Source organism: Phyllobates terribilis, unplaced genomic scaffold, assembly GCF_046119375.1.
Source record: "Phyllobates terribilis strain yellow unplaced genomic scaffold, ASM4611937v1 Scaffold_13__5_contigs__length_258822181, whole genome shotgun sequence".
Lineage (NCBI taxonomy): Eukaryota > Metazoa > Chordata > Amphibia > Anura > Dendrobatidae > Phyllobates > Phyllobates terribilis.
Window position 1 is genome coordinate 132,580,365 of NW_027362773.1, and position 24,822 is coordinate 132,605,186.

The following is a 24,822-nucleotide window of genomic DNA, read 5'->3' on the forward strand; positions in this document are numbered from 1 at the left end:
CTCTCACCATGCCTGGTTTAGTAAGCGCTGCTTCATCCTAAAATTTTAGAAATTAATATTTTAGTCATTCAATTGGAACGGTATGTTCGACAAACTTTGTATCAATCGATAGTTCAGGCGAGCATCAGAAACTTTGTAATCTATCTAAACACAGAAATCTACTTATTTCTTCTCTTCTTCCCCTGCCCATATGCCTGTTAATTTACTATTCACTCTGTAAATGTTCAGCTCATCTGTCTTGCTCAAAACAAGATGGACTTTGTGCACATTGACGTGTCAGGTTACACCTCCTGTTATACTGTGTGGGGATGAGGAGTGAGGAGCAGAGTGAGGAAACAGGCAGAGGGTGACATAGAAATATTGTTCTGAGCTTTCTAATACGTCTTTGTACTTGGCACCAGAGCTGGATTCAGATCTACACTGTTCAGTACTGCTGTACAATTTCCTCCATGCTTCTGCTGATTCTAGCAAAGCAATGAATCAACAATCACAGAAAAAATGCATCATAAAATATTCAGTTTATTTATGCAAAAAATAAATCTATTGAAAATGCCGGATACAAGCCATGTAATAGACAAAGTGTACAGACATGACAGCTCATTCTGTAAAGTTGCTTGAAAGTATAGTAACTAGTGTTGAGCGAGTATGTTCTATTAACCCTTTCGCCGAGTATGCTCGGGCCGAGCTCTGAGTATTTACAGCTGCTCGGTGATATGGTTGAATCGCTCCCGTGTGCATGATTTGCGACTGTTTGACAGTTTTATTACATGTGAGGAATGTGTAAGAAATAGACATTCCTCACATGTAATAAAGCTGTCAAACAGTTGCAAATCATGCACACGGGAGCGATTTAACCATATCACCGAGCAGCTATAAATACTCGGAGCTTGGCCCGAGCATACTCTGACAGAACATACTCAACACTAATAGTAACCCTTTAAGTTTCTTCAGTTCAAGGATTTTTCTCTCGAAGACTAATCTGCATTTTACTCTACAGACAGAAAGGGATGTTAGTGTGCGGCAGCGAGCGGTGGATCTCCTGTATGCCATGTGTGACCGGAGCAACGCCCAGCAGATTGTAGCAGAGATGCTGAACTACTTGGAGACAGCTGATTACTCCATTCGTGAGGAGATAGTGAGTGACCACTTTTTTTTTAAAGAGCACCTGTCACTGGCTTAAAAAGTTGAGTTAAATACTATGTAAAAATCCTTGAGTTCCCCTGATTCTGCCACTTTTTTCTGTTTCGCGCTGCGTTACTTCATTGCAGAGATATTAACATTAATTTATTTTGGAGTGCACTATGTGAAATCTTTGCTTATAGTGCAACTGGGAGTTTTTTCTCAGTCTTCTCTGGGGGTGTGTGCTTTCACCTCTCCATCCTATCGCAACTCGGCAGTGTTGGAGACTGCTAGATCAGCTGCTGAGCTCTGTCAGTTTCTGGAAGGGATTGGTGAAGGAGCATGCCCCCATAGAACACTGTGAAGAAACCCCAGTTGAACTACTAGCGGAGATTTCACATTCTACCCTCCTAAACCAATAAATGTGAATATCTCAGCAATGCAGCGAAGTAGCGCAAAAGGAAAAAGCTGAAAAATCAGAGTGTATATTGTTTTTTACACTGCAAGTTTCTTTTTATTGTTCGTCTTTTCAGTCTGACCAGTAGATTGCCTCTTTGCAGGTGCTAAAGGTGGCAATTCTAGCTGAGAAGTACGCTGTTGATTACACATGGTATGTGGACACTATCCTCAACCTCATCCGTATAGCAGGGGACTATGTAAGTGAAGAGGTCTGGTACAGAGTGATCCAGATCGTCATCAACAGAGATGATGTACAGGGTTATGCAGCCAAGACGGTGTTTGAGGTGAGACCTATGAATGGGTGTAACTGTGGACTTATAAGTAAAATGTTAGATGCTATCTTTTTGTAATGCACATCCTCTTTCTTTTTTTCACTGTCGGCTTCGTGACTGCCTTTTTTTCCTGCTTCATTTATGATCAGTAATTCCTACTTGGGGTCTGTCTATATTTTATTGCTTTTACATGTCCATAACGTGCCCTAGGGATGCAGGCATCAAAGTGCTGCTGACTAGCTGGGAATCATGCATTCAGTGATATGTTAGCTAAGAAAAGCGGGTGCAATATTATCTTCTAAGATTAATTAAAGCCCACGATGACGATCCTAGGTTGTATAATAGTACTTCAAAGAAATGGCATTCGCACCACTTGTAAGAAATTTGTCAATTGCTCCAAAAATGCCTATAAAAAAAACTTTCTTTTTCTTCCATTGTCTCAGTGGCTTTGCCTCCTGACATCAATCTTAATACCGGAGGGCTGTGCATATCTTCCCTTTTTTCTATAGTGGCTTCTTAGATTAGTTGGCGTTTGACCTCCCGGGGCAGGCATACTTAGCAGATGCCCTGTGTGACAACATCTTGGTGAATTGGATGATTATCTGATGGGGAGATGGGTGATGATAAAGGGAGCTTTGCCAGGATCTATACCCAAGCACTGTCAGGTGTCTCCTACTTTTGGGGAATGTTGTGCTGGTGCAGTCCTTATGTGTCTTATACAGATTGAGGAGGGCAGAACTGGGCCTATACCATCCCTCCGCTGCATGTACTGTGTGCCAACATCACACCCACTGGATTTGGATGACTTCTACATTGAAACAACTATTCATGCGTTGCACAGTGCAGAGTCGCCCAAATTTTAGCCTCGGCAGGCTGATGCAGTAGAATGGCGGGCATATAGGAAATAGGTGAAGGCAGAGTTGGTTGCAGAACTACCACCTGTGAAAATGCCTGAAAAGAAGCCATCTTCATTCTTCTAGATGTACATTTTAACCAGATTGTCTTGAATTCTTCAGGCTTTGCAAGCTCCTGCCTGCCACGAAAATTTGGTCAAGGTCGGAGGATATATTTTGGGCGAGTTTGGAAACCTTATTGCCGGCGATCCACGATCTAGGTATGTGGTACCACGCGGCTTACTTGTATCAGTGTTGTTTATGTAATTATCTAGAAGACCTTTTCATTGCTATTTATCATATGTTTCCCATATATTTTCTGTTTGCACTAATACTTGCATGTTTATTTCTGGTAGGGAATGTTGAGCTGTACAGATATGCCCTCTTGATGCAGGCGGTAATTGGTTGCTTTTGTCTCTCCAGCCCCCTGATCCAGTTCAATCTTTTGCACTCCAAGTTCCATCTGTGCAGCGTCCCAACCCGAGCCCTGCTCCTCTCCGCCTACATCAAGTTTATCAACCTGTTTCCTGAAATTAAACCCACTATCCAGGACGTGCTGCGAAGCGACAGCCAGCTCCGAAACGCTGACGTGGAGCTTCAGCAAAGAGCGGTGGAATATCTGCGGCTGAGCTCCATAGCGAGCAACGACATCTTGGTAGGTCACGTGAAGCATTGAGGCATATCAAAACGTGGCTTTTATCTGATTTTTTTCTATCCGTTTATATTAACCAATGCCCTTTTTTTTATGCAATTTAAAGGCTACAGTTTTAGAGGAGATGCCTCCATTCCCTGAGAGAGAGTCATCTATCTTGGCTAAATTGAAGAAGAAGAAGGGTCCGAATACTGTCACTGACCTTGAAGACACTAAAAAGGAGAAAAACAGCGCTGACGTGAATGGGGGCACTGAGCCCGCCCCTGTTAGCACAGCGGTATGTCAGTGTGTAATTCACAATGGATCTGGGTTGGGGTCTATGGTCGCTTGTCTATAAACCATACCCTATGTCCCTAGCTAGAAGTTTAATAGTGATGGGAGAATGAACGGACTGGTTGCCTGCACCCGTATAAAGCCAGAAAGCTCTGCTGCAAAACTGTGTCTTCTGCTGTCACTTTTAATCTTATGATGGGTATGTAGTGGCAGTCTTAACTGGGGGTATGTTTTAAACTGATTGTCTGGGCATCCTAATTGATGACCTATCCTCAGGATAGCTAATCAAAATCAGATCGATGGAGGTCCAACACCTGGCACCCCCACCGATCCTGGTATTGGCTCCCGCAATGACTTGATGTAAGCATTGAAAGGAACAGTACACTGACATTTAATGTACAGTGACCACCACTGAGAGCTGCACCTCCGCTCCGTTCAGTGTCCACATCCGGCCCCTGCTGGAGATAACAGCTGATTGGTGGTGGTGCTGGATATTGGACACCCAACCATCTGATTTATAGATGTGCAGGTAAAAGTATAGGTAATCAGTAGTAGTTGCCTTAAAGGGGTTTTCCTACGAACAAAAGTTCATTTTAACCAATAGATCTTGGAATAATAAGAACTTCCACAATTGGATGAGTTTAAATAAAATGTTCCTGTGCTGAGATAATCTTATAAATGTGTCCCTGCTGTGTACTGTGTAATGGCTGTGTCTGACCGTGCAGGAACATGGTCTGATCGTACCATATCTCCTGAGCAGTGGGAAAAGCAAGAGAGTATACAGACATTACAGAATCCCAGCTGATTCTTTCTGTGAGGTAAAATATTGTTTCAAAAAAGAAGTGAAATGTTTTACTTCAAAGAAAGAATCAGCTGTGATCCCGTGCTGTAATGTCTGTATACTCTCTTGCTTCCTCCCCTGCCCAGGAGATATGGTATGATCAGACCATGTTCCTGCACGGTCAGACACGGCCATTACACAGTACACAGCAGGGGCACATTTATAAGATTATCTCAGCACAGGAACATTTTATTTAATCACATCCAATTGTGGAAGTTATTATTATTCCAAGATCTATTGATTAAAATGAACTTTTGTTCATGGGAAAACCAATTTCCTAAGTACAGATGTGTCCCTTCTTATTTTGCATCTAAACTCTACATATCCTGAGATTTATGCTGCACGGTCTTACTTATGGCTGACAGATGGACCATGGATGCCTCGACTATTCCATCAGTTTCCAAGAGCTTTTAACCTTTGGAAAAAAAAACTAACCACTCCATGACTGATGCCATCCGTTATCCCTCAGGCTTCCATGTGCGCAGAAAAGAAGTTCAAGGTGGACATTGTTTTTTTAAAAGCAGAATTTGGTTAAAACAGGTGGAACCTAGAGATAGATGATGCAGGAAAGCTGTCTGGATGTGTGTAAACTGTACATTTGTGCCATTAATCTGTGTATATTTCCTCTTTACCGTATGTAACTGAACGGCAGCCTCTTTCATCCATGAACGTCTTTGAGGAGCGTCTCGTATGCACGGTGCGCCCTCGTCCAACCTCTCTCCTGACACCCCTCACGTCTTGCAGCCCCTACCCGCATTCTGCAATCAGCCAGCACACAACCTCTGTCTTCCAGGTTCTTTCCCATAGCAGGCATGGAGTGGTATACTGAGCAAGCCTTTCAGGCTTTATGCCTTATTTTTAGGCTAATATATATGTCAAGATTTTCGGTTTTGGCTTTTCTTTTGTTTTCTGCCCATTTTATCCTGCTTTCTAATTGCGTTCTGTGCTTTTACTGACTAAACTGACAAGTTTTCCATGTACTAAAATAATCTCTCCAGGAAAACATGAAAGCTTCCCAGTGCTCTTAGGTCCTTATGCTCAGTACATTACCGAAGCCATTTCTCTTCGTCCGTCTGTTTGTGAGACGTCTCCTTTCTTAAAGAAGCGCTTCTGTTAATTTTTGTACTCCCTAAACCTGTGTAAATGTAATTGTAGTGTTCTCCGGTTTCCAGCGTGGCTCCTTTCATCTTCTGGGTCACATGGTGAAAATTCAGACTCTCCGGATCACTCTGCGCTGTATGTGACCCAGAGGTGGCATTTACACTGTAAGATAACTGTAAAATAGATCCCAACGTAACAACATGAAATAAGATGACTGCTGTCATCTAATGAAAATAAAATAAATGTAGATAGATAGATATAGATCTTTGAAAAAATGTATTGTACCAAAATGGGACCACAAAAATGATTCCAACAGGATACATGGAGTACAATCGTATTATATCATAATGCACATCACAACAAATGTCCTGGTACCCATATATCCAAGGGAGTCGATAGGATCAATGCACACCGATAAATAAGAATATATATAAAGAACCTCAGGCAATGTCCTAAGGTCCAAAATTGCAGATAACTAGTGCATGTTCACAATTAACATAAATATAAATACATAGGTGTGTGCACAGAGCCAAAGTGTCCTGCCCAAAGGAGAATTTGAAAAACACAGTGAAAATGAGCAACAGAATGGTAAACAGCAATATTGTATAAATAAAGAGGAAAACCAATGCGGGCGTCTGACCAAGTTGCTCCCCTGATGCGCGTTTTGCATTGAAGCTTCTGCCAAGGAGGAGAATATAGCGATAGGTGAATATACTATCACACGGACACTAATGTTTACACACGTTTAGGGAATACAAAAAAAAACAAAACGGAGTGTAATACCTTCCTGTAATTAAGTTCCACATCTTCAGTAGCCAAGTTTCAGCCCGCCCCCAGTCACTACCAGCTTGCTGCCATTTCTCTTGCCATTTCAAAATCCATAACATAAGTTAAGCTGAAGTACATGACTTGTACTCTTTCTTTTATTTAGAATGGAAACATTTATTAGGAGTTTTTCAATCCTGTAAAAAAAAAAAGTGCATGTAAATGGCTTCCGAGATCCAGCTTTTCCCCAGTCAATTTGCCTGCCTTCAGCTGCATTGATAGCAGAATGTACTCATCCGGAGTACTGATGCTGGTGATGAAAGGTTCAGCTCAGCACCTGTTTCTCACGAGCTCTGGGGATAAGCTGCTATATGAGATTGTTCTGATTAGTAAAACACTCAGGTGAGGAGATTGGTGCTGACCCATCACTGCCATCATCTGTACTCCAAATGAGTGTGTTGTAATAGCCATGCAACTAAAGGCCGGAAATAGACTGGAAGAAAAGCAGGGGTTTGGAAGTCACTTACATGTAATTTCTTTTTACAAGAATGAAGACAAATCCTCTAAAGTGATTTGCAAAATTTCGTAACTTTCAATGCTGGACAAAATTGTATTTAAAAAAAAATAAAAATAAAATGTACTCTTTAAAGAGAACCTGTCACCACGAAAATGCCATCCAATCTGCAGGCACCATGTTCTAGAACTGGTGGATCTGAGTATGTTGATATATAGTTTTGTGAGAAAAGTCTCAGTATGAGGCCACAGTCACACGTTGAGTATTTGGGCAGTGTTTTTACATCAGTATGTGTAAGCCAAAATCAGGAGTGGAACAATCAGAGGAGAAGTATAATAGAAACACGTCACCACTTCTGTATTTATCACCCACTCCTGGTTTTGGCTTACAAATACTGATATAAAATACTGACCAAATACTGCGCATGTGAACGTGGCCTAATCTGTGGTTTCATAATTTGTTCCCCTCCTCTTTCTAGAGTTTTCGGTCCAGTGGTCGGTCCTATCCATGATTGACCTCTTTCTCTGTATGCACACTTATACAAAGAAAGCTGTGAAGTATTAAAGTACCTTGATCAACACAGTATAATTTCCCTAACACAGTGTGATGGCCCCCACTGCTCTCCGCACACAGTGTGATGGCCCCCACTGCTCTCCGCACACAGTGTGATGGCCCCCACTGCTCTCCGCACACAGTGTGATGGCCCCCACTGCTCTCCGCACACAGTGTGATGGCCCCCACTGCTCTCCGCACACAGTGTGATGGCCCCCACTGCTCTCCGCACACAGTGTGATGGCCCCCACTGCTCTCCGCACACAGTGTGACTAGTCTGGCTTTTCCATTGATGTGTCTGTAGTCCATTAATCGCTGCATGTTTGATTGAAGTCTTAGTGAATCCTCTCCCCCACCATGCTTGCTCTCCATCACCCACTTCTTTTTCTCTCCTCACCCACTTTTCCCCATTCCCTATTATTTTCCCCCATTTCCAGTCACTTCTACACCCTGCTTTATTTTCAGTGGTTACCACACTCCCCTCTTACTACAATCATTTCATAGTTACTAAACATTCTATTCAGGATGTTTGCCCATGTTTTCTATCAGTGAGAGATGTGTCTTATAAATGATGCCCTATGGGGCCTGCATACATTTTTCATGCTATACGCAATTACATGACTTGGCGCAGTCCACATTATTCCAGGGACAGTGATCTTATACTACAATTATATTACACTTAATGTTACATTAATCTTACAAGTTGCTTTCTATTATGTTTGTCACTTTTTTCTTTGGTTCTGTGCAAACATCTATTTCTATAATCGGTAAAAGATAAAACTTCAGTAAACAGATCAAACATAGGTGTCATCTGTTTCCCCATAATAGTCCCAGCCTTGGGTGCTGTAGTCCTACCCACATGACGTGATTGACATCTTCCTCACTGTGCTCTATCATAGCATCGACTTCATCTTGAGCAGGCACACAACATCCTGCACTAAAGCTGTTAATTTAGGCCAGGACTATTCCTGGGAACTATATGCCTCCCTGGACTAGTTCTAGCTAATTAGCATATCATGAGCTGTGAAGCAAGTGTTTTGCCAGTTATAGATCCAGAGTTTTATACCAGATTAAAACACAGTGATAGGACTCTGTATGGTATTGGTGGCAGTTTGGAGGCCTTAGGTGAACTGATGATGGGTTCCCATTAAATGGATGGCTATTATGGATGCGGTACAGTGGTGTCACTCACCCATAAATATGGTATTGCTTTAGAGGGGTTATTCTCAATTGTTTCTTGAGCAGCTCGTGACTCTACAGGTTCCTTACTTTCTGGTTTCTAGCGGGGTGGACTCTCTCCCTAGAGTGATCGTTCTGGTCATTAGCATTAGTAGAACTACAAAGATCAGCGTAAGTTTTGCTGTAAAGGCCCCGTCACACTTAGCGACGCTACAGCGATCCCGACAACGATACGACCTGTCAGGGATCGTTGCTGCGTCGCTATGTAATCGCTGGTGAGCTGTCAAACAGGCAGGCTCACCAGCGATCAGGGGAGCAGCGACATCGTGGAAAGAATCTTTCCACAATGTCCTGCTCCTGGTTACCAGCCTGCTGAAGCAGGAGCAGGCTGGTAACCATGATAAACAGCGGGTTACTAGGGGCACACGCGCACCTAGTAACCCGCTGTTTATCATGGTTACCTCTCTGCTACGGTGAGCGGGAGGTTACCGCTCACTGTAGAAGAGTGGTAACCATGATAAACAGCGGGTTACTAAGTGCGCGTGGGCCCCTAGTAACCCGCTGTTTATCATGGTTACCAGCCTGATTGCTGGTCACACACAGCGATGTGTGCTGACCAGCGGGAGGGCAAAGACAAAAAAATGGTCCAGGACATTTTGCAGCGATCAGCGACCTCACAGCAGGGGCCTGATCGCTGCAAAGTGTCACACATAGCGACATCGCTGGTGAGGTCGCTGTTGCGTCACCAAAACCGTGACTCTGCAGCGATCTCGCTATGTGAGACGGGGGCTTAACACATTCAGCAATCAGTGGGTTGTTCTGGAGTTTTCACTGCAGTCACTGTATTTACATATAAAGATAACAGGGCATTTGAACAAGCACACTGCTCTGGACAGTGAGAGCCCTGATTAGGAGAGCTGTTTTGGAAGCATCCGATGGTGAGGGCTGGTGATTTTGAAAAATTTATAACCTGGGAGGGAGGTGAGCAACCAAGGCTATGTTCGCACATTTCGTCTTTTGAGTGTGTTTTTTAATGCAAATTTTCAGCTGAGTTTTACTGTACCAGCAAAGTCTGAGATTCCAGAAATCTCATGCACACATGTTTTTTTTTTTTTTTTTATCAGTATTTTATGCTTTGCTTGTTTTTTTGCAGAATGGAGCATGTCACTTCTTTCAGTGTTTTTTCACCCTTTAGAAGTAATGAGTGGTGAAAAAAACGCAGGTGCCAGGTTTTTCTGCGGTCTTTGTGCCAAATGAGTTTTTTTTTCTTTAAACTGAACTTTATGTATATGCATAAAATAGACAAAAGGACAGAGAAAATAGCACACCAAAAAAACAAGCAAAAATGCAAGAAAAATCCTGAGCAAACCTCCTGCGAAGAGATCAGGTTTTGCTGCAGAAAAAAAGCAATGTGTGAACATAGCCTAACTGCTGTATGAACTAAATAGGCTGGAGAGAGCTGACTGGTATGTTAAGAGTTCACACCTCTACTGAATGGTAACTACTGCGTATTCTCAGCCAGGCCCTGGTGGCCAATCACCATGGAAACCAGCTGTACACTATGAAGGATGAAATCTTTCACAGCAGGAGAATGACAGCAGATGGAAAAAGCAAGTTCGTCTGCAAACTTGCTTATGTTCATGCTGTCTAACTAAAGCAATTTAATTACAGAAGAATACCATTATTATTAATAGTAGTAATATACTGTAGTTTACTATGTTATTTCGTACTGCATGTTTTTGCAGTGCATTGACTATACTGGTCACACTGAGTCCAAAAGCAGTAGTGTTTTTCACAGTACCAGGCTAACGTTACCCTATGGACACTTATGTTTTAGGGGGTGGAATGCCTGATTTAAATATCCTGTATGTACCAATGGGGGTATAGGTTTGTATTGTGCCTAATAACACTGCATGGGTTATTGGTTCTAACCCAGCATGGCTTGTTCTCTCTGCATTTCAGCATTCCTATTTCTCGTTTTTTGTTTCCTCAGTCCACTCCTTCTCCTTCTGCGGACCTCCTAGGCCTGGGAGCTCCCTCCACATCCAGCCCCGGTGCTCCCCCTGCTGCCACATCCGGTGGTCTTCTTGTGGATGTCTTTGCAGATTCAGCACTTTCTGCTGATGCAGTTTCTACAGGGCAAGAAGAGAACTTTGAAAGGTAAAGTATTGTGTGTAAGGAAAAGCACTGAATGTAATGGAGACCTCAACATGATGCTCTTGAATAACTTTTCGTTGCCCCCAGAAATTAACAGCATTAATGGCTCCATATGATTCTTAAATCTGGATGTTGTTGGCTAGATATAAGTTCTGGGAATAGGGGAACTAATGGTACTCCGTGTTGCTGCCTCTTTTCCCCTTGGTTTTCTTTTTTGCCTCCGATGCCTGATGCAGCGATGCCCCAGCGTTCACAGAAGGGGCATCTGGGGAGCCAGACCCTTCTGTTCAGGAGGCGGACGATTTCTTCTACAAGTAAGCACACTCACCCTGATCAGAAAGACCCATCTGGTTTCTTTTGCCATTCCTCTTTCCCTGCTGAAGTCTGGCCTCCTCATTTTAGGTGTCTGTCGTATTAAAGCAGCAGAGGCATAAAAATGTGTATTTACACCGAAAGGATCAAAGCGCTTAATTGTGAATTGTGTATTATGTTCTCTGTAGCATACAGACATTGCCTCTGTCTTGAATACACTTGTAGAGAAAAATGAAGGAGCACTATGATCCAAGTATATACAAAAAGATCAGACATTTTTATTGAAATATAGAATACATAAAACGATAACTGAATGGCTGTTATCATAAAATCACAACATAGTATATTATAGACTGCAATACAGAAACATGGAAGACAGCAATAGTATATAGATATGGGTGCCATATTGCCGATAATGCATACATCCCTAGGCAATCCCAAAAGTATAAAATCTCTAGTCCATATGAACTATCAAGGAATAAATGGGGTAACTGCTAAAATAGCCACCATCTATATAGAGGCCACATAAGTATATTGTATGTCACTATAATAGTTGTAATATAATAATCCTATAATAGGTGATTACCTGTGGCCATAATGGACAGAGGAAGACCAAATGCTGCACACCTCGACGCGCGTTTCACACCTCGCCGCCTGCTGTTTTGTCATAAAAATGTGTATTTACACCGAAGGGCTCAAAAAATATAATTGTGAATTGTGTATTATGTTCTCTGCAGAATACATATTGCCTCTGTCTTTTCGTGGTCAGATTTATACAAGCAATGCCCTCCTGACCTGGTGCATTACTGCTAGCGGGCACATGTGGGTTTGATCTATGGGCTAGTCAGGGCCACCACTGCTTCTATACTGCGCTGGTATCTAAAAGTTATGTAGTTTCAATGGCAGATCACATACAGACGGAGCAAAGTTTACCTTAAAGGGCTATTGTTGCTGGGACAAGCTGTTCATAGGATCAGTGGGGGCCTGTAAGGTACGTTCACATGTGGTGGGTGCACTTGAGATTTTCCATGCAACAAGTCCTCAGCTTATTGCAGTAGCAGCAAAGTGGATCTGATTTTACCAAATTGCATCCTCACTGCTGAAAAAAAAAATCAACAAAGCATTATTTTTGTGCGATGCACGATCATCCTTTACCATGCAGACCCACGAGTAAGGAATCAAAAGAAACTGGAAAGGAATGGGTTAACCTGCCCTGTTGTTGTAGAGCGATGAGATGACCGGAATCTAAAGAGATGCTTTTTATTAGTCAATACATTTTGAAGTATAAAAGTTCTTCATCAGGACAAACCACCGTGATTTGTCCTGATGAAGTTGTATACTTCGAAACGCGTTGACTAATAAACCGCATCTGTTTGGATTCCGGTCTTCTCAATGTTCTTCAATGCAGCACAGGTCAACCCATTCCTTTCCAGGTTTTTTTGGGCTTTTTTCAGACATACATGGCAAGTCACAGGCCAGTTGTTTCTGCATGAATGATGGGCGCACAAGCTTTTGCTATTGAAACTGGCACCGTCTCTTCAGCAAAGTGGACAGGACGACTAGTGCATGTAAGGATTTTGTTTTCCACGTAGACTGAAAATCAGCACATTAACTTACATTGGTCAATGTGCCAAGGTTTGCAGGCCATTGTGCACACAGTCTGCACGTTGGCCAAAAGTATATTTGTCTGAACACGGCCTTAGCGAACGCTTTGTGTGGTGTTTCTTTTTTTTGTTTCGATCGGTTATGACGGTAACTGGATTGTGGTATCGGGACAGTGAATGCAGCAAGACGTCCTCCTCCTGTAGCGTGCAGTAGTCATCGGTGATCCGTCTATGTACTTATTTATGACTATTATTGCAGGGTGCACGTTCCCTTTACGCAGGAGTCCTACATACAGGAGCAGTGATGTAGACACTGATGGGACAGTTGTAGAGAGATACTGTACATTTCCTTGCAAGCCACTTAGATCAGAGAAGTCCCTGCTGCTTTAACCAGGCAACTGTTACATGCAACAATGCCTCATCTAACCATGTAACAAGCCCTGCACATCGGGGGCCTCACATTCTTCTTGGACCACCTGATAATTTTTTGCATGCATTAAAGTATTGGTTTTGTTTAACCACCTGTTTGCTTTCTGCGATCGTACCGATCAAGGAAAAAACGTGGGATGACTGTCCACCCCATTCTCCGCTGAGTTCGGAATGCTCTCCTGTATATTCTTTACTTTCACCTCTTCTGATTAAATTAGCTTTTTCCCATTTTTTTTTTTATCTTAATGCATATTGGAGTGGATTTACTAAAGTACGGTTTGGGTCAGCATGAGGGATTGTATGTTGATCCCTCTAAGACTTTGGTCCCCATGGGCAGTATTGTGATGCTGCAGTCCTAATCATGGAGATACAACCTTGCTGGAGGGGCTTGTGCCACCTGGAGAAGCTCTTCTGGATTTAGTGGAGTTTATGCCCCACTTTAGTAAATTTCGCCTGGTTTTCCTCTGCATTTCTCATCTTCATTGGGGGGTCATCTGATGACTTGAGGCTTTTCTATTTAAAAAGTCTAATGCTTATTTTATATATATTTTTTTATTTTTAGGTTTATCTGCAAAAATAATGGCGTCCTGTTTGAGAATCAGCTGCTACAGATTGGCTTAAAATCAGAATTCCGGCAAAATCTTGGTGAGCAATTCATTATAATATTTTTCTGTAATCTCTCGCCGGTTGCCTTCCGTAGAGTAGAATTGCTTCAATGTGAAAACCACATTGTGGGTACCACTACATGCTGTTTTTCTGTGTCATTGTTTTTGAAAGCAGTTCATGCATGCTAGTCGTCAGACACGCCCCCTTCTGTGGTGAGCAGCATGCTGTCTATGGACATTGTATAGACAGAGCCTGGTGTGGGCGGGGTTAGCTTCCTCACCTCTGCTTCATTGCTAAATCTAAAAACTCTGTGTGAGGACAGTTGCACCTAATAATCTAAGGGATACTTTGTTGGATTCATCTTCTTTGCCTACATCAGGCTGCTCTCAGATCAGGTGGCAGAAACATGCTGACAATTCTTTTTTTAAGGGATTGGATGACTGTACATTTCAGCAGAAGCACGCAGCATGCACTCACATATATCCTCGGTCCTCACATTAGGTACAATTTAGCATTGTTTTAGGAAAATGGTCGTCCTGCCATCATTGTGTGACTGCACAAAGGAGCATGTGTCATTCTATCAGTATGATAGGTGATAAATATCTGACCACTGGGGCCTCACTAATCATTAGGACTGGGGTCTGAAGCCCCCTGGTCCTCCTTTCTGCACAATCCTTTCGAGGAGTTGGAATAATGTGGCAGTCGATCATGCACCCCCCCTCTCCGATCAGTGTCTTTGGGGCTGTTAGATGTAACCAAGCGCTGGGCGATCTCCGTCGGCCACATGGACTTTAGCTCAGCAGTGTTGATGTTTGAAAACGTTTCTATCCTAAATGATTTGCGCATTAGAGAGAAATGGAGGACTGCAAATCAGTCTGCAGAACATCGCATTATTCCTATATATATTCTATCTAATTAGTGTGTTGTATACAGTGTATGTGTGTGTGTATATATATATATATATATATATATATATATATATATATATATATATATATATATATACACACACAGTACAGACCAAAAGTTTGGACACACCTCATTTAAAGATTTTTCTGTATTTTCATGAATATGAAAATTGTACATTCACACTGAAGGCATCAAAACTATGAATTAACACATGTGGAATTATATACTTAACAAAAAAGCGTGAAACAACTGAAAATATGTCTTATATTCTAGGTTCTTCAAAGTAGCCACCTTTTGCTTTGATGACTGCTTTGCATGCTCTTGGCATTCTCTTGATGAGCTTCAAGAGGTAGTCACCAGAAATGGTCTTCCAACAATCTTGAAGGAGGTCCCAGAGATGCTTAGCACTTGCTGGCCCTTTTACCTTCACTCTGCGGTCCAGCTCACCCCAAACCATCTCGATTGGGTTCAGGTCTGGTGACTGTGGAAGCCAGGTCATCTGGCGTAGCACCCCATCACTCTCTCTTTCTTTGTGAAATAGCCCTTACACAGCCTGGAGGTGTGTTTGGGGTCCTTGTCCTGTTGAAAAATAAATGATGGTCCAACTAAACACAAACCGGATGGAATAGCATGCCGCTGCAAGATGCTCTGGTAGCCATGCTGGTTCAGTATGCCTTCAATTTTGAATAAATCCCCAACAGTGTCACCATCAAAGCACCCCCACACCATCACACCTCCTCCTCCATGCTTCACGGTGGGAACCAGGCATGTAGAGTCCATCCGTTCACCTTTTCTGCGTCGCACAAAGACACGGTGGTTGGAACCAAAGATCTCAAATTTGGACTCATCAGACCAACGCACAGATTTCCATTGGTCTAATGTCCATTCCTTGTGTTCTTTAGCCCAAACAAGTCTCTTCTGCTTGTTGCCTGTCCTTAGCAGTGGTTTCCTAGCAGCTATTTTACCATGAAGGCCTGCTGCACAAAGTCTCCTCTTAACAGTTGATGAAGAGATGTGTCTGCTGCTAGAACTCTGTGTGGCATTGACCTGGTCTCTAATCTGAGCTGCTGTTAACCTGCGATTTCTGAGGCTGGTGACTCGGATAAACTTATCCTCAGAAGCAGAGGTGACTCTTGGTCTTCCTTTCCTGGGACGGTCCTCATGTGAGCCAGTTTCTTTGTAGCGCTTGATGGTTTTTGCAACTGCACTTGGGGACACTTTCAAAGTTTGCCCAATTTTTCGCACTGACTGACCTTCATTTCTTAAAGTAATGATGGCCACTCGTTTTTCTTTACTTAGCTGCTTTTTTCTTGCCATAATACAAATTCTAACAGTCTATTCAGTAGGTCTATCAGCTGTGTATCCACCAGACTTCTGCACAACACAACTGATGGTCCCAACCCCATTTATAAGGCAAGAAATCCCACTTATTAAACCTGACAGGGCACACCTGTGAAGTGAAAACCATTTCCGGTGACTACCTCTTGAAGCTCATCAAAAGAATGCCAAGAGTGTGCAAAGCAGTCATCAAAGCAAAAGGTGGCTACTTTGAAGAACCTAGAATATAAGACCTATTTTCAGTTGTTTCACACTTTTTTGTTAAGTATATAATTCCACATGTGTTAATTCATAGTTTTGATGCCTTCAGTGTGAATGTACAATTTTCATAGTCGTGAAAATACAGAAAAAGCTTTAAATGAGAAGGTGTGTCCAAACTTTTGGTCTGTACTGTATGTGTATATGTATGTATGTATGTGTGTGTGTGTGTGTGTGTGTGTGTGTGTGTGTGTGTGTGTGTGTGTGTGTGTGTATATATATATATATATATATATATATATATATATATATATATATATATGTGTATATATAATATTATATTTATTTATTTTATATTTGAAGCCCTTCATTCTGAATGTCTCTTCTATTTTCCGCAGGTCGTATGTTCATCTTCTATGGAAACAAGCTCTCAAGCCAGTTCCAGAACTTCACTCCGACACTCGTTTGTTCTGATGAGCTAAAGGCCAATATCCTTTTTGAGTAATATACAGTGTTCGTTTGTTCATTTGCTGTCAAAATCAACTTATGTTGGGTTTGTCCCATGAAATTCATGCAGGATTGGTGAAAAATGTCTAATCACTGTGACGCTGAATGAATGGAAGTCCAGAGCCCCCCCCCCCATTCCTCCTCTTTGTATATCTACAGTGAGAAGACGTTATAATGGAAGAGGTCCGCCGCCGCTCTGGTCACTGTCACTCGCCTGTCTTCATTAGTCCAGTAGACATTGATTGAAGCAGCACTGTGCATTCTCGAACACCGCACCATCCACCTATGGTTATGTAGTGAAGGAAGAACTGGGATCTACATCCTCCAGTTCTAGGGATCAGTGAGGCCCCCAACGATCCCACATTTATCCTGTAGATAGGTCGGATTTTTGTGGCATTGTCCTTTTAATATATATTGGGTATCAACCATTCTAGAAAAAAGTATATAGAAGATTCAGATTTTTATGATATTAATGTGTATCTGATAATGGACACCTCTCCACTAGACTTGCACTAATTTTGATAAATGCCCCTACACCCACACACTTTGTAATAATTTACTCCTTGACAATTGGGTCCATGTCTGAACCTCCAGTCTAAACCAGTGGAGCCCACTGTGGACGGAGGGGCCCAGGTGCAGCAGGTGATCAATATCGAGTGTTTGCAGGAATTTGTGGAGGCTCCTGTTCTGAGCATTCAGTTCAGGTGAGAGCTATGACCATATCTAATTTTTCAGTACAGTTCATGCAGTGTTGGCTACCTTTGTCCGCTGTTTGCTGATGTTACCGTTATCTGCATCCTCAGGATGCAGACAGCGGTGAATACATTGGTGGAGGAGGGAGCCGCCGACTCCTTCTTTCATCAATAAGCATGTGCGACTGAGACAGCCGACACGATGACGTCATTACATTGGCTTTGTGGAAAGTCGGTGCGCCGGGGGAACGGAGCGAGGGGAGTATGTGTTGTTTTTTTTTTTTTTTTCTTGTGGGTGCTCACACTGTGTATGTGGGGGGGGGCGCATGCTGTGTATGGGAGGGTGCATGCTGTGTATGTGGGGGCTCACTTCTGATCACTCTTAAGTGATGCAATTAATATTAATGTAAAATAATTATAAATAATATATTAATGTTGAGCAGAATTAATTTCAACCTATTGGTTTGGCCTCCGCAACAGTCAGTCTCTCATGTAGCCCCTCAGGAATATTAATTGCCCACCCCTGCTTTACAAGCATTCATTCTCCTAAGTATGTGATTTCTCCTCTTTTAGATACGGAGGCGCGTTACAGAATTTCTCAGTAAAGCTTCCTATAACCCTGAACAAGTTCTTTCAGCCGACTGATATGGAAGCACAAGACTTTTTCCAGCGCTGGAAGCAGCTCAGCAGGTAAATGCCATTACCAGGCTGCGATTTCTGCATGTTAATAGATGGTTGGTTAGTGGATATTTCTTCTTCAGATAGGTATGGTGTATTTATATTATATTTTATACAGATATTATAATTTATATTATTTGTTTTACTTTTAACAGCCCTAACCAAGAGGTCCAGAATATTTTCAAGGCAAAAAATCCAATGGATGCCGAAATTGTAAAAGCAAAGGTGGGTGAAGAATTCTACAAATGATGTTTTATATGTTAGTAATTTGTAAGAACGCTCCTGTACTTTTTGGTGACATTAATGGGGTTACCCGCATTGGACCTTGCTCCTGGGGCTTCCCCTTGTAAACCGCTGATTAATGGAGATGTGGAAAACCGACTTCTTGCTAATGCTGTTACTTTTCATGTACTAATGTAAAGTCAAGACTAGGCTTAAAGAAACGTATACACTGTAGAGTGATTGTAATTTGTATTGGCCAGCAGGATCCTGCAGATGGCGCTGTTCTCCTCCTGATGTCCTATCACTGAAAGCTTTTCATCTTTTTTCTGTATTTTTCAGCACTGTTTTTTTAGGCATTTCTCGCTTGTTCTACAGATCCATAGACTCGGGGGAAATATTTACACTCTGTTACTTTTTTTTATACTTTTTTTTTTAGCTCATTGGTTTTGGGCCTGCCGTCTTAGAAAACGTTGACCCAAACCCATCCAATTTTGTGGCAGCTGGGATTATTCAGGCAAAATCTCGACAAGTGGGATGTCTGCTACGCCTTGAACCAAATATGCAGGCGCAGGTATGTATGACCTGTGTATAGTAGGAGACATCGTCACACTGAGCGTATCCTGTGGTTTGGGGAGAGCAGTCTGAGCTTTTTATAAAGGACAGGCGTCAAGGGTGTCCAGTTTTTGCTTTTGTTTTTATTTCCTTTACACCCCACCACCTTTTTTGTAGTGCCAATCTTTAAGGTCCTCACTTAGGGGGCTTGGGTACAAAATTGATCTCTAAATAAAAAGGGCCCGTCTCTCTGAAACCCTATGGAGGATTTTTTTCTATTATTACTGCTACTGCCCTGAGTATTCCAGGATTTTTCTCTTGTATTTTTTCTGCTCCCTTGAGTATCTCAAGTTTTTTTCTTTTTCTCCCCACTGCCCCCTCGACTACTTAACGTTTTTTTTTCTGCCCAACCGAGTATTCGTTTTTTTATTATTATTATTCCTTCTCCTCCCAAGTACTTAAGGGTGTTTTTTTTTTTAAATTTAGGAGAGCAGAAGGAATAACGAAAAAAAATCCTTAATTACTTGGGGGGAAGCAGCAGGAATTTAAGAAGAAAAAAAAAATAAAAAATCCTGGAATATTCTGAGGAGCAGAAGAAATAAAAGAAAAAATCCTGCAGTATTCAAGGGAACAGCAGGAATAATAATAATAATAAAAAATGTTGAAATACTCGAGCAGCAGGCATAAAAAATAAAAAAAATTCCTGGAATATTCTGGGCAGCAGAAGAAATAACCGAAAAGAAAATCCTGGAATACTTGGGAGCAGCAGGAATATGAAGGGGGAAGAAAAGTAAAAACTGTCCATTTTTGACCTGGTGCAGGCTTTCTTTAAGTTGATTGCACCATCAGAAGTACTCCGTTTTAAAAATGAAGAGGAGACCCGTCTGTATTTGGCATGGGCCCAGCCTCCGAAGCCCCCGCTGGGGAAAGTTGGCGGCCACGAATGAATGACCAGGAGTACATGTTTACTGAGAACTCCGCACAGAGTTCCACTTTTATGTGGCTCCTGCTAATATTGGGGGGTCCTGAGCTGGAGAATCCCCTTTCTGATGTCCATATAAACTTACAAATCATATGGAAAGGGATTATCTTATAAACACATCTGACCAGTAGAAGAAAAGTTTTTTTAGATTTTTTTTTTTACATAGCAATAAGGGAGGATACAAAAATGACAAGTAGTTGTTAATGTGTTTAAACATTTCCTTTTTCCTTGCAGAGGATTTTTCTAACTTTTTTTTTCTATAATGTGTTTTCTGTCCGACATAGATGTACCGGCTCACCATCCGCACAAGCAAAGAAGAAGTCTCCCAGAGATTATGTGACCTGCTCGCTGAGCAGTTTTAAACCCAAATCGTGCTGGTCCCCAAATCCCTGTCTTTGTGATCGTCCCTTACTGCCAGGTCCTTATCATCTCAGTGAAAATAAATATTACTTCCACATTGTGTATGCATTGTTCTTCTTGTTCCAAATGCTCATCCTAGGCTTTCAGGCCTTGTAAAGTCATGGTGTCATGTACACCTGAGTGCACCCCAAATCCTACAAGTACCATAGCTTATGAACCTAACTTGAGGCAGTAGGGGTGCATCCTGAGGTCCTGAAGATTGTGATAAGTACCATGTGTAATGTAAGGGATCTGGTGGGTTTGGTTTGCAGATAAGTGAGATTTACTGTATATGAGACACGATAACTACAGGGCTCACTGCCTTAATCACACCAGAGCAGCATGTAATGTATCGGGCCACGTGTTAATGGTGATTTGGCATATGACCATACTTGTCAAATTTTCAGACCCTATTGCATTTAGTACATATGCCCCTATAGCAGAGAAAATGGAACATGTGAATATCTCCGTGAAACTCCTAGGTCAGGTCAAAGCATCTGCTTAATGCATGAAGTTTTGGGAGACTTAAGACCACTAGTACTGACCTTATCAGTGGTTATGATGATGCGTATGAATTAATCAAAGGGTGAAAAAATACTTTCCTCTTGCATCTGTCCATGGGCTAGTCCTAATAGGAATCACTGTGCACAGGGGGCAGCGGGCACACCCGTACATACCAGTTCTTCATGCTGCCCTCTGTTGCGGCAATCTTTCTGATTGCTCCCCTCTTATTCTCAGGCTTCAGCAATACTATTACTTCTTGGAGCCCTATCAGCAATTATCCGATAACTTACTGGCATAAGTAAGTGACTGGCCACTCATCACTGCTGCTGGCTGTATTCGAAACGCCACGCTCAGGCCGGGCTGAGCTTATGCTGCTGCTCACGGACTGTGTTGTGGGCACTGAACCCTTGTTCTGGTGGTGACCTCAACCAGCTTTTTGTGGGCTAACCTGAGCCTGGCATCACACGGCTGTATTGTCACTATGATCATTTCCTGAAATACTTTTTTTTACTAGATGAGTAAGTGGTACCAGAGGTTTGAAGGTGCTTTGGAGTCATAGAGGGGGAAGTCCTGATGCTTGATCCCTGCACTGTGCACGACTTGGCTGCTTATGGAAAATTGGTGGCACAGGCAGAGACCTGCTAAGGTCTGCTTTCCTCCCTGTTAGTGCTAATATCGACAGGAGCATTGGGACAGAGGCGCCCTTTAACTTCTAGACCTAGGAGCGGATCTACTGTGGTGTGGGCTTGATAGGCTGCCAGCATCCAGTGTTGGTAACTATCCATCGCCGCCCCTGGTAATGCTGTCATACAAGTTATAAGAAAATCTGATTACTGGTTTTAGTAGCCATCATCTTTCTGTCATAACCCCCTCTATGCCCTACATAGTAAAAAATGTCCCCTTTTATGTGCCTAATAGGCAATACCCCTCATTTCTCATCTGAAAATTACCAAATTGATACTCTCCCTACCCTAATACCACATCGACCAGAGCGTCCGTGGCCTATTCTGCCCTGTAAAGTCAGAGGAGGAGAAGAGGAAATTCTGAAGAGTGAAGACAAAGCTAACGATGCACATTTTAACACTACTCTCATTTTATAACACCACAAGTCCCAGCATAGGATAGACAACAATATATGCACACAATGCAGTCAGTCATGTAATGTTCTCCTGGCGTTCACCAAATCCAGACTTGTTGATCAGATGTGATCTGTTACTCCACAGAACACGTTTTCACTCCTCTGGCTTTACACCACTCCATCTGACACTTGGGATTGTGCTTGGTGATGTAAGACTTGCATCCAGCTGCTCTGCCATGACATTCCCGGTGCACTGTTTTCTTCCAATGTTATTACCAAAGAAGCTTTGGGTTCTGTAGTTATGGAGTAAGCAGAGTGTTGACTTTTCTGCTCTCTGTTACTCAGTGGCCTTGCTTGATTTTACATGGTCTAACCCTTCGTGGCTGAGTTGCCGTAGTTTCATCCCTCACAGGTGATGGAATATTTTGAAAGGAAGAAATGGCGTTATGAGCTGCTATTACATAGCATCGTAATGCAAGTGACTAGGGTCACTCAACAGGCAAGTCAGAACCAGATGTCTTTTTTGCATTTTGCTCGTCGCGGTTGCGTTACCCTAGCCGTTACAATCGGACCCCGCTAACTTGCATTAAGCTGCCCTGTAGCTACGGCACATAGTAATCTTTGGCCACATGACGTGTGTCGTAGCCAATTGTGCCGAATACCTCCAGCCTATGAGAACAAAGCCCGTAACAGGCCTGGATATAAAATATCTTTACTATAAGCCAGATAATTGTACCTGGAGGACTAGATCATCAGCGTGTGGCATGGCTACCACGTGTTATGGTGGTGTAGGTGATGAATATTGGGTCAGGTCCTTTCTGAATGGTGCGATGTATTTTATGATGGAATAAATATTTTAGATTGTGTTCATATTTACTCCATCATTTCATAGTTTTTAAGGTTGAAGGTAGAAGCACGTCCGTCAAGTTCATCCTATAACTTAACATTATCCAGAGGAAGGTAATATGAGGCCCATGTTAATTGCCCCATATTTTGGGAAAATTCCTTCCCAACTCCACATACGGCAATCAGACTAGTTCTCTGTTCAATGCCCCATCACAGAATCAAGTACCAATAGGTGTAATATTCCATTTTTCAAGAAAGGCATCCAGGCCCTCCTTGTACTTTTGTAGTGAACCAACCATTACAATATCACATGAGAGTTCCATAATCTCATTACTCTTACTGTAAAAAATCTGCGTCTGATTATGATTAAACCTTTCCTCTAGACAGAGGATGCCTCCTTGTCATCATTTCAGGCCTAGGTGTAAAAAGCTCATTTGAAAGATCTCTGTACTGTCCCCTCATATAGTTGTACACTGTATTAAGATTTCATTTAAGCCATCATTTTTCCAAACTGAATAACCCAAAGTTTAATAACCTGTCTTGATATTGTAGTCCACCCTTTCCCTTAATAATCTTGGTCTCCCTTCTCGGCATCCATTCTAGTTCAGCTTTGTCCTTAAAATACTATGCACAATTTTGTGCTGAATTGTATAGAGGCAAAACTATCTTCTTGTCATGAGCATCCCTGCCGCTTTTAATGCATCCTATGATTTTATATTCATTGGCAGGAGCTGCCTGGCATTGGTCACTGAAGTTCAGTCTGCCATCCTCCCATATCTTTCAGTTGCAGTTTTACCCAGTGTTTTATCATTTAGACACATAATTATACATTTTACTTTCCTCTGCCCTAGTGTATATCCTTACATTACATTAAATGTCAATTGTCATTTCTCAGCCCAAGCTTCCAGCTTACATAAATCCCTTTTGTAATATAAAATTATCCTCTGTATTGATTACCTTAGAGTTTAACATCTCCAAATGCACTGCTCAAAAATAACACTTAAACAACAGAATATAACTCCAAGTAAATCAAACTTCTGTGAAATGAAACTGTCCACTTAGGAAGCAACACTGATTGACAATCAATTTCAGATGCTGTTATGCAAATGGAATAGACAATAGATGGTAATTATTGGAAATTATCAAGACACCCTCAATAAAGGAGTGATTCTGCAGGTGGGGACCACAGACCAGATCTCGGTACTAATGCTTTCTGGCTGATGTTTTGGTCACTTTTGAATGTTGGTTGTGCTTTCACACTCGTGGTAGCATGAGATGGACTCTACAACCCACAGAAGTTGCTCAGGTAGTGCAGCTCATCCAACTGTGGCAAGAAGGTTTGCTGTGTCTGTCAGCGTAGTGTCCAGAGGCTGGAGGCGCTACCAGGAGACAGGCCAGTACACTAGGAGACGTGGAGGGGGCTGTAGGAGGGCAACAACCCAGCAGCAGGACCCCTACCTCCGCCTTTGTGCAAGGAGGAACAGAAGGAGCACTGCCAGAGTCCTACAAAATGACCTCCAGCAGACCACAACTGTGCATGTGTCTGCACAAACTGTTAGAAACCAACTCCATGAGGGTGGTATAAGGGCCCAACGTCCACAGATGGGGGTTGTGCTCACAGCCCAACACCATGCAGGACGCTTGGCATTTGCCACAGAACACCAGGATTGTCAAAGACCACTGGCGCCCTGTGCTCTTCACAGATGAAAGCAAGTTCGCACTGAGCACGTGACAGAGTCTGGAGACGCCGTGGAGAGCAATCTGCTGCCTGTGAAATCCTTCAGCATGACCAGTTTGGCAGTGGGTCAGTAATGGTCTGGGGTGGCATTTCTGTGGAGGGCCGCACAGCCCTCCATGTGCTCGCCAGAGGTAGCCTCACTGCCATTAGGTACCGAGATGAGATCCTCAGACCCCTTGTGAGACCATATGCTGGTGCGGTTGGCCCTGGGTTCCTCCTAATGCAGGACAATGCCAGACCTCATGTGGCTGGAGTGTGTCAGCCATTCCTGCAAGATGAAGGCATTGAAGCTATGGACTGGCCTGCCCGTTGCCCAGACCTGAATTCGATTGAGCACATCTGGGACATCATGTCTCGCTCCATCCACCAACGTCACGTTGCTAAACAGACTGTCCAGGAGTTGGCGGATGCTTTACTCCAGGTCTGGGAGGAGATCCCACAGGAGACCATC

The 24,822-nt window shown here is 42.6% G+C and overlaps 1 protein-coding gene across 4 annotated transcripts in view; it reads left to right on the forward strand.

The window, feature by feature from the left end:
* AP2A2 (adaptor related protein complex 2 subunit alpha 2) overlaps positions 1–20,268 on the forward strand; it is a 74,592-nt gene extending 54,324 nt beyond the window's left edge. The window contains exons 10-24 of one of the 4 annotated variants that reach the window (XM_073658698.1): positions 998–1,135; positions 1,680–1,862; positions 2,867–2,964; positions 3,167–3,398; positions 3,502–3,672; positions 5,162–5,302; positions 10,614–10,780; positions 11,014–11,091; positions 13,685–13,767; positions 16,572–16,661; positions 17,261–17,384; positions 17,946–18,062; positions 18,206–18,275; positions 18,709–18,843; positions 20,091–20,268. In XM_073658698.1, coding sequence (XP_073514799.1) covers positions 998–1,135; positions 1,680–1,862; positions 2,867–2,964; positions 3,167–3,398; positions 3,502–3,672; positions 5,162–5,302; positions 10,614–10,780; positions 11,014–11,091; positions 13,685–13,767; positions 16,572–16,661; positions 17,261–17,384; positions 17,946–18,062; positions 18,206–18,275; positions 18,709–18,843; positions 20,091–20,168 — 1,905 coding nt within the window. In that variant the 3' untranslated portion in view covers positions 20,169–20,268. The remainder of the gene's footprint in view (positions 1–997; positions 1,136–1,679; positions 1,863–2,866; positions 2,965–3,166; positions 3,399–3,501; positions 3,673–5,161; positions 5,303–10,613; positions 10,781–11,013; positions 11,092–13,684; positions 13,768–16,571; positions 16,662–17,260; positions 17,385–17,945; positions 18,063–18,205; positions 18,276–18,708; positions 18,844–20,090) is intronic. The other 3 variants (XM_073658699.1, XM_073658700.1, XM_073658701.1) reach the window with 3 other exon arrangements.
* The last annotated feature ends 4,554 nt before the right edge of the window (positions 20,269–24,822 follow it).